Consider the following 10,218-nt stretch of genomic DNA (forward strand, 5'->3'; position numbering starts at 1 on the left):
ATATATATATATATATATATACTAAAGTAAGCTACTACTTACTACTTGTACTACTATTCCTACTTTGCGGGTTTTTCACTTATCACGGGTCTTCAGGGTACTGATCCCCCGCGATAAACAAGGGACTACCGTATGTTTGTTCATCCAGTCGGAACTAAGTTTTATTTACCCAAAAAGAGGCAGATCAATTACCTATTTTTCAGCAGGTAAGATATTAATCGTTCCTACCCTTTCCATAAAACTCCACTTAAAAGTGGCTGCAACATCTCTTTAAATCATCACTCAAATAAATTAATGAATTGTGGTTTGATTATATGTAACTTCGGTCTGCCATACAGTTGAGCCCAATCCACTGGGGGGGCGGGGGGGAGGAGTTGGGTGTTGCCTCCTTCCACGAGCAGAACCAGGCATTTCAGTGAGCTCGAGCCCGTTATTCGTCTGTTCTTGCCGCCTCTTCCTCTCCTCAGAAACTCCGCTGCCAACACGTCGTCTATCGGACCACCATGGGAGTCGAAGGCTGCACCAAATGCATCAAGTACCTGCTGTTTTTCTGCAACTTCATCTTCTGGGTGAGCAGCCTCGTTTCTTGTGGCTCCTTTCTGGATAAACAGCTCAGGCACTAATCTCCACGCTGCGTTTCACCATCGTTCCCTTTGTCTGTACGCCCGATACTTTCACGTACAGGCCAGTTTAATTGTTTATTTTTTACAACTACTGACACATTCACCACATTAGGATACGCTTTCCTTTTGAGAGACGCGGTTAAACAGAGCAGCTCGTTCAAACCAAGAGTTTGGTACTAATTAATGTTTGTAATCGTCAAAAACACAACATGCGGGAGGAGTTGGAGTCAAGCCCGCGATAAATGGGCTCCATTGAACACCGCCTGCAGCCCACTCCTCTCAGATTTGATGCTGTTTGTTTTGTTTGCGTGATTAAACTCACGCTCCACTAGTGAAAATATAAAAACATCCGGGTTAAATATACTGTTAAATATCAGCCCCTGTGGTTTGGAGGTACAGTCGGGGCTGGAGAAAGGCTTTGTTTGGGTTATATCCTCCTCCCAACTTGTGTGTGTGTGTGTGTGTGTGTGCGTTTTCTTGCTGGTTTCCATTTCGTGAATCAAAGCGTGCACTGGGTAAATGAGTCATGGAAACATTTGTGGGCATTTTATTAAACTCCTTTTGAGTTGCTTCACAGCCTTTTCCACACATCTGCATTGTTCAAAATGAAGCCCCATGTAAAATGTTCAAAACTGCCAGTAGCAGATGTGTTTTAATAAAAGGCTACTGTTTGAGTAAGTTCAGGTTGTAAGTAATAAAACACAAGTTGACCCTTTTTTTTTTCTGAAATGGGAGTTGATCCACATGACCTCTGGTTGAAGCACACTTTTCAGTGTTTGTTGCTGTTTATACTGCGGTTGCAGTTCTCCTCCTAAACAGCAGGTGTCACTAATAAAAGAAACAATGCCGCTTCAGTACAGGAAGTAGAGTCAGAAGAAGTTATTTGCTAAAAGAAGTGAAAATGAAGGATCTGTTCTTCATACACAACCAACTAAACATCTTTAAATTATTTTTTGTTATTGTTGTTTTTTTTTTTAAATCAATGCCAGTAGAAAGTACGACGGAGCTTTAGGGCCACTCTAAGAAAAAAAAAATTAAAAGCCATAAAATTACGAGAATAAAGTCCTAGTGTTACGAGAATAAAGTCAAATAAAGTCTTAATATTACGAGTAGGGATGCACGGTATCGGTATCAACCGATATTAGCGTTGAAGTTCAATATCGAACATCGACCATTCCATTAAAATAACTCGCCGATATAAAAGGCGTTGTTTTTGCCTGCGGCGGCAGCACAACGTGATGACGTCACGTGCACCTACCTGATCTCACGGCGGAGAGGAAAATTCAAAATGTCAGGGGTGTGGAAGTTTTATTTTTCGTTGGTGAGGATGATGGATTCCGAAGATTTATGGACTATGTTGAGCCTCGCGACATCGTCGGCAGTCGGACATATTTTTCCGACATAACATTACCTGAGGTACAAGCAGTCATTTCCGATGTCATTGAGAAGCTAATAGTTGATAGCACGACTTGTTGGGTGAGTTTTACCACAAACATTTGGACGTCGTGTTAGCCCCGTTAGCATGATTAGTCTTACGGCACAATGGAGAGACAAAAACTTTGAACTTAAAAAGTCTGTCCTTCATGCACAAGAGTGCAGAGGATCCCACACTGCAGCTAGGAACCTGGAACAACCTCCACAAGTGAGACAGCATCGCAGGTGACTAATGCTAATAAATAACATTTAACACTTTTCATTTAATATAAGTTAAAGTGCTATGTATATCATATGGCTGTTACTGAATATATGTCACTAGCTCTTACAGCTGGTGCACAATTTTTGTAGCATATAAGCCTAAATAAGAAGGCTATGTTCTGACAAAGGAACGTGTATAAAATATCGGTATCGGTTATCGACCAAATAAGTTTTAACATATCAGCATATCGGATATCGGCCAAAAATCCAATGTCATGCATCCCTAATTATGAGAATAAAGTCGTACGAGAATTTTTGCAGCTCTTGTGTTTTGTTTCTTTTCCCCACGAGTCGGATTCACGACGTGACCTGTTAATCCAGTAGGCGTGTCAGCAAATGACCAATCCGAAGCCAAATGATTGAGAAATCAAGGGTTGCATTGTGAGTGCTATGGACAGCCTCCAATGAGAGTCACTGTGTTTATGAAGTAGTCTGCAATCACTTTTTGTTCACCGTTTGTGAAATATGCCTCCATCCACATTATGTCATGAATAAATCTGTCAATACAACCATTAATTTCAATGCCATACGGCTTCAGTTTATCATAAGAATGCTCAACATTCTTCATTTTTCCACACGACTACTGGATTGATTGACAGGTCACGTTGTGGATTCGACTCGTGGAAACAAACAAAAAACACGATCTGTAAAAAGTCTCGTACGACCCTATTCTCATAATATTAAGACTTTATTTGACAATTCTCATAATACTAGGACTTTATTCTCATAATTTTATGGCTTAAATTTTTTTTTTTCTTAGCGTGGCCCTACAGCTCCGTCGTAAGAAACAAACCCTGCTTACAGGTTTTTCATTTATTCGTTAAAGGAATTGGATTTGATCAACTCAAAGATGTAACAGACCCATGCATCTGGATTTAGTCCCAAAACTGCATTAGTCGTTGGCTGCTCTACCAATGCAGTCACATCGTGCATTCACGTCCGTGAATCAGTACAAATTGGTTAATCTTTACATCCCTGGTCTCAAAAGCCGTTCTTTTTCTGCTTTCCAATCGTTGATGGTATCCTCCCAAAAGGGTCCAGCCTGCTGCACTCACACACTATAGTACTAGTGTAATAGTATTAGCATTTACTAGAATGGTGCAAGAACATCTTAGTGCAGGCATGGGTTGTGAAAATGTCAATTAAGTTAATTTATATAGCGCCAAGTCACAACAGAAGTCATCTCAGGGCACCACAGAAACATCCACATACATTATACAAGACATTTGGTAAAAGTTATCTATCTAAGGAAGCCAACAGATTACGTTGAACGTCACGTTGTTGCAGTCTCCCATCCTGAGCAAGCACAATGGCAACAGTGGAAAGGAAAAACTCCCTTTTAACAGGAAGAAACTTCCAGCAGAACCAGGCTCAGGGTGAGCGTCCATCTGCTTCGACCGGCTGGGGTTTAATAAGACAGGAAGGAGAAACAAACAAACATAGACCGGCAGGTCCAGGTGCACTGTCTATTGGAAGAAAGACAGAAAAGCACATTACAGATAGAAATAATTACACACACAGGTGAAGACAGCAGCAGGGTGAGGAAATGTGGTTTGTCCTCCAGCAGTCTAAGCCTGTAGCAGCGTAACTAAGGGATAGCTCAGGAAACCCAAGTTGACCCTAACTATAGGATTCATCAAAGAGGAAACCTAATCTTAAAAGTAGACGAGGTGTCAGCCTCACAGACAGAAACTGGACATCCTGTGGAGTCGGTGGATGCAGCTCTGCAGCTGAAGAGAAGTTCAGCTTCAAAGGCTCAGTCATCACTGTAAACACAGAGAGACAATGAAGACACTTTATACCCTAACAGACTTAAACATGAGTGCTTTTACTGGGGGTTGTTAACTGCTGGGATGCTAATGTTTATTGTCCAAACAAGTACATGGTTAAATTATTTACTTTTTGCTTATAGAAAGCAATGTATTGTTTGTGGAAGGGCCGTTTAGTAAATTTTACTTTAAAAATTTGATTAGAGGTAACCTTCCAATTAGTGATGTTGAGCTCTTTTGCGGATGCTGTACTCTTGATAAATATTTCCAATAAACGTTAAACCATGGACATAATAATTCAGTATTGTTCATCTATTTGAAAAGGTTTAAAAAGGTTACTTTAAGATTGTCCCTAGAAGATAAGGTGAACATGAATACGGTACCTTTTTTAAAATGACAGTAAGTATACAACAGCCCAGTCATTGCTCGGTTATCTCATTAAGTGCGTTTTGCTCATTAAATTGTTCAGATTTTATTATTTATCAAGACATTATTTTTTCCTTTTTTGTAAAAGATATATATCACAGTGCTTCAGAGTAGGTGTTTTCTTGGCTCTCTCAAGTGATAGATGGCATTGGTCCATAGATAAATGTAAGGTAATAAATGTACATTGATTGGTCAAACAAATTGAACTCTTTTTCAGCACTCATGGTAATAAATCTGCATTTGCACTCGTAATGTAGAAACTCTTTAACTTTTACTGGTATCTGCTATGATTACCTATTATACATCTGTGCAGCACAAAGTAGGCTGAGTTTTGCCTCCTATGACTTCTTGTTTTAAATGTTTGGGGTACTCTTAAACTCCTTGAAAAAAATAAAACATCTACAACATACAGTTCCAACTAGTTCGTGTAACTAGGAATGTATCGATCCACCATTTTTCACATCTGATCCCAATATTTGAATTTGGGTTTCTGTCAATACCGATACAAGTCTGATACCAGAGCTCTATTTTTTTTTTAACATATTATCATTATTGTTGAGTTCTATTGAGTTCTATTAACAAACTCTTCTCTACAGGCAAGTATGATATGTACGAAATAAAACCTTTTTTTATAAGGTCAAAATCTTTTAACACCTGACAGTGTTGCTTATTAGGGATGCACGATATTAAATTTTTGGCCGTTATCCGATATGACGATATGTTAAAACTTATTTGGCCGATAACCGATGCCGATTTTTTAAAATATACTTTCCTTTGTCAGAACATAGCCGTCTTATTTAGGCTTATTTGCTACAAAAAAATTGTGCAACAGCTGAAAGAGCTGGTGACATATATTCAGTAACAGCCATATGATATGCATAGCACTTTAACTTGTATTAAATGAAAACTGTTAAATGTTATTTATTAGCATTAGCCACCTGCAATGCTGTCTCATTTTTGGAGGCTTGTTCCAGGTTCCTAGCTGCAGTGTGGGATCCTCTGTGCTCTTGAGAATGAAGGACAGCCTTTTTAAGTTCAAAGTTTTTGTATAACCATTGTGCCGCAAGACTAAACATGCTAACGGGGCTAACACTTGATGTCTATAGTAAAACTCACCCAAGTGCTATTGGCGTTTAGCTTCTCAATGACGTCAGAAATTATGGCTTGTATCTCAGGTAAGGCTACGTTGGAAAAATATCTCCAACTGGGGACAATGTAGCGAGGCTCAACGTAGTCCATAAATCTTGGGAATCTGACATCCTCAACAACAACAAAAACCCTCCACACCGCTGAAATTTTGACTTGTTCCTCTCCGCTGTGATCAGAGCAGGTAGGCGAGTGTGACGTCATCACGTTGTGCTGGCGCTGCAGGCATCTTTGTCACTGGGTTGTCATACAAAACAGCACCTTTTATATTGGTGAGTTATTTTGATGGAATGGCCGAGGTCCGATATTGAACTTTAACACTAATATCAACTGATACCATGCCGATACCATACGGATAATATCGTGCATCCCTATACCAAATGGGTATCGGCCAAAATCTGAATTGGCAGGTCAGGCGTTTTAGAGATCGGTGATTGACCAGAAAACTGCAATCGGTGCATCCCTAGTACAAATGTACACATGCTTGTCCCAAAAGGCAACTTGCGGTAAGTATAATGTCAGAAAAGAAAGTCAGTAAAACAGGTAATCTTGTTAATGGGAAAAATCCTATCCTGAAAACAAATAAACAACTGTCAGTGTTGATTAAATCCAAGACAGATACCCATAAAGGGTAAACTTTAACCCTACCCCTCTCCAGATCAAATACCAAGGGCTGCTTCATCTTATCAGCACATATTAAGTGAATGTGAAATCCTTTGTTTTCTACAACTGATAACGGTTGGTCATCAACTACGATGAAGTTAAACAACTTCTCAGTAATCCCTTTAGCTTTCACATTGTCTGGTGGACGTTTACCTTGTTTTTGGAATGACTCCAGAAGTGATTCTTGGTGGTTACTTTCGTCTTTCTGCCCCTTGGCTAAAATGAATAAATAACTCATGCTCTTTAATGTGGTGCTTTTTCAAATGTTTGATTAAGTTTTTTGTATTGTAGGTCACGACAAAGCTTCCGCCTCTCGATACAACGGCTTTGCAAACATTGCGCGTTGCTGTTTTGCTTTGCGATGTTTCTAGTTTAAAATATTTCCACACAGAGAGCATGTTGTGAAGAAAAGTTGGTTGGCCACAGTGCTGCTCAATGCTCAGTGCCTCATGAGACACGCCTCCATTCAAAAAATCCATTCCACGATTTGCAGCCAACTAGCAGAACAGCTGCGTATCACTCGAGTCATTTCAGCAGACAGCATTAAAGCAAAGACGTGGCTTATGGATCGGAAATCTCCGCAGGTTGGATCAGAAATTTTAGATTCCTGAATTATGTTGGTATCAGAACCTGACACTAGAATGGATCGACCCCATCCCCACTTGTAACCCTCAGAGAGTCGACCCTATAACTGGCCCCAAAACATGACTACATTTTGCAAAAATGTAGTCATGTTTTGAAAATTACCAAAACACAATCAAATTGTGAAGTATCAAGAGATTTCTAACCCTTCATTAATACTTTGTTACATGTTATTAATCTACTGTGTGTGTACTGTGGATCTGCAGTACTGTGCAGAAGCTTTGCTCTTTGAATGTTTAGGTTCTCACTCACTGCATGTTTCAGTGAGGGATGTGTCTGACCCCTAACCCCCTGAATCATTGAGGCAGCGTGACAGCCGCTCCAAACATTCAGCTGAAGTCACAAAGAAGTCTCCTCAGACATAGAAAAAAACTTGGAGTTTTGTAACAGATGGTGTGCCCCCCTCACAACCCTGATCTCAACCTCATGGCGTCAGTGCTATGTCCGCCTTTCATTTCATTGCTAACAGCAGATACCTAAAGGCAACATCTATAGCTTTGCAGTGCACTTTTTTTTTAACCAGTCAGCCCAGTTTATGGCTAATTGTTAGACATTTGGCATTTTGATAATAAAAGTTTGAGGAAAGACGTTTTGGTACTCTTTCATTTATTTCAGGACATACTGCACGTGTTCAGGCAAAAAAAAAAAGGCTTAAATTCCATCATTCATACTGAAATACGTACAAATCAGTTTTAACGATGGCTCAACAAAACTAGAATAGTACTGAAAGCAGAGTGAGCAGCTGTGTAGAGCAGGGCGTGGTGGTCCGTGGGTAGTTATGGTGAGAGATCTGTGTGGTGTTTTAGGAGACTTACGGGAATAGCAAACAGAACCCCAACCCCCACCCCGAACATGCTCGACATTTTAGATCCCACTTCTGCACTGGGCAGAAATAGACTCTTGTGGAGAGGTCACTGGGGAAACTTGAGCCTCACTCACCAAGAATGACACATTTGAGACAAATTTAGTTTATTTATCTTTTAAACATTTTCGGTGTTTCTTGGTTCGTTTTTTATGCCTTGATTTATTACGAGCGGGAACACAACTGGAGTGTTGTACTTTTTCTTTTCCTTTCACGAAGCGCTTGCTTGACATGTGTGTTGGTTTAGTTGTACAATACAGCAGCTTAATCATCCTGCATCATGTAACCACAGAACTGAGCAACGCATAGACGCTCCAGCATGGCTGAAGTCATCAGCCACTGAAGATACAGAAAGAACATTGAAAAAACCTCTTCAAACCCAAATCAGAAAATGCGAATAAAATAAAATACGAAGACTGCAAAGAGCTAAACTTTTGAAAAATAAACTTTAAAACTTAAGAAACAGAAGGTGCCAAGTACTTTTTTTGTGATCTTCATCTCTTTCTCAACAAAACATTTTAAATCTAAGAACAGGATGTTAAACATCTTTTACGTATCGTGAGAAGAAATGGAGAAACTTTACTAGACTTAGTATTTAAGGTTTTGCAAGTGTGCAATGTAGGAGTTGATGTACATTGTTATAAACATCCCAACTTTTATAGATGTGGGGGTTGTTCATCCCAAGGAAACTATTTTTTTCTTAAAGTTTTTTCCACATATTTAAACAAATAACCACATGGTGGATGTAAGTTCAAACCTATGCATGTCACACGTTAAAATCTATGAAATTACAATCAGATGTTTTAGATTAGGTGTCAGCTAAGAGAACTTTCTAAGCAAGTAATAGGCCAAACCAGCTGCCAACTATCAACGTATTACAGCAGAAGTCAACCCAGGGCGCTATGCAGAAAAAATAAAGTCCAATTTACATATAATTACATTTAGCCCAATTTTTTACAAGTACTTCCAGTCCCCTTTCAAAATCATTTAATACAAAATGTTGAATCTAGTGCTTAACCGTTAAGGGAATTCAAGTGTTTCTTTATGAAACTAAAAGAAGCATCGCTTCAAAATCACAGAAATGTTCTTGTAGGAGGTGCTTTCAGTCTGCAGGGCACCAGTTCAAAGTCCTAAAACCAGTTTCTTTCTTTGATTTTGCATTGGTGGTGCAGTTGTAGGCCTTGTGACATTGTACATCTGGTCTCCTTTAGCTCCTGCTTCAGAGTGGGTGCTTTCCTGGCTCAAAGGAGACTCTCAGGTGATGTAAGAAGATGTGATTGGTTCATACATAAATGTATGTTGATTGGCCAAGTAAATTAAATGCTCTTCCAGCACCCACACTATTAAAACTGCATTAATGTTGCTGTAGTAAAAGCACCTTCACTTATGCATGTATTGACATGCCCTTCTTTGAACATAGCTAAACAACCCAACATGAATGTTATTGAACTGTGGTAAGAAACCAAAAGTACCTGAAGAAACCACACAGATGTACAGGGAGAACATACAAAGAGCACTCAAAATAACCCCAGCTCAGAGTTGAACCCAGGACATCCTTGCTGCGAGGCAACGCTCTGTGCCACCGTGCAGTCCCTGGTAGATAAGTTGACTAAAAAAATGGCATGATTGATTTTGAGCTTGATTGCCCTTTAGAAGGGATTTGTACTTGTTTACTGCTAAACCAAAAACAAAGCAAATTGATTCCAAATCTCTTCAAGATCTTTTCAGAAATTAAAACTATGGATATAAATATTCTAATATAAAATAATTGTGATCCGGTATCTGAGTAGTGACAGATTGTTTTAGCTCTTATTAAGATTTCTGCTTGTTGTACAAATCCCATTCTGACTTCAGTGTCTCCTTTGAACAAGTTGCAAAACATCACAAGCACGAGCCTTTCCAAAACATCTTAGATACCATAATTATTGTTTACATGGTTGTGAATTTGTAAATAAGTGTTATTACTTTCCCCGTATGAAGCTGTGGGTTGGAGAGCTTGTCTGTTGTGTGGAGCAAACCTGGGACCTTGCTGGCCTTTGTCACGTTGCAAAGGCATCAGTGCTCTGTCTGGGCTGTTGTTTCTGCTAATCATTAATACGAGACTGCTGCTTTCACTGAACGCCTGCTCACGTTCACAACAAAACCAGACAGCGGGGGTGACACTCGCTGTGACTGGTGCTCTGGTCTCATCGCGCTTTGATTTCTCTAACAGAAGCAGTTGAACAACATCGTCAGACCTCTGCTGGACCTCCGTCTCCTGCGTCTGCTGAAAGAGGCTCAAACAGAGCATCTTAAGACATAGATCATGGCCTGGCCCTTAGGAATTCTGTGGTGTGTGTGTGTGTGTGTGTGTGTGTGTGTGTGTGTGTGTGTGTGTGTGTGTGTGTGTGTG

At 39.8% G+C, this 10,218-nt stretch overlaps 1 protein-coding gene across 1 annotated transcript in view; it reads left to right on the top strand.

Moving 5' to 3' along the window:
• The first annotated feature begins 382 nt into the window (after window positions 1–382).
• Window positions 383–10,218, top strand: part of cd81a (CD81 molecule a) — a 35,629-nt gene continuing 25,793 nt past the window's right edge. Inside the window, exon 1 of the mRNA XM_037691338.1 lies at window positions 383–569. Within this exon, the coding sequence (XP_037547266.1) occupies window positions 504–569 (66 nt within the window). The 5' untranslated portion in view covers window positions 383–503. The remainder of the gene's footprint in view (window positions 570–10,218) is intronic.

The sequence above is a fragment of the Nematolebias whitei genome, chromosome 2, assembly GCF_014905685.2.
Source record: "Nematolebias whitei isolate Nwh7 chromosome 2, NemWhi1, whole genome shotgun sequence".
Lineage (NCBI taxonomy): Eukaryota > Metazoa > Chordata > Actinopteri > Cyprinodontiformes > Rivulidae > Nematolebias > Nematolebias whitei.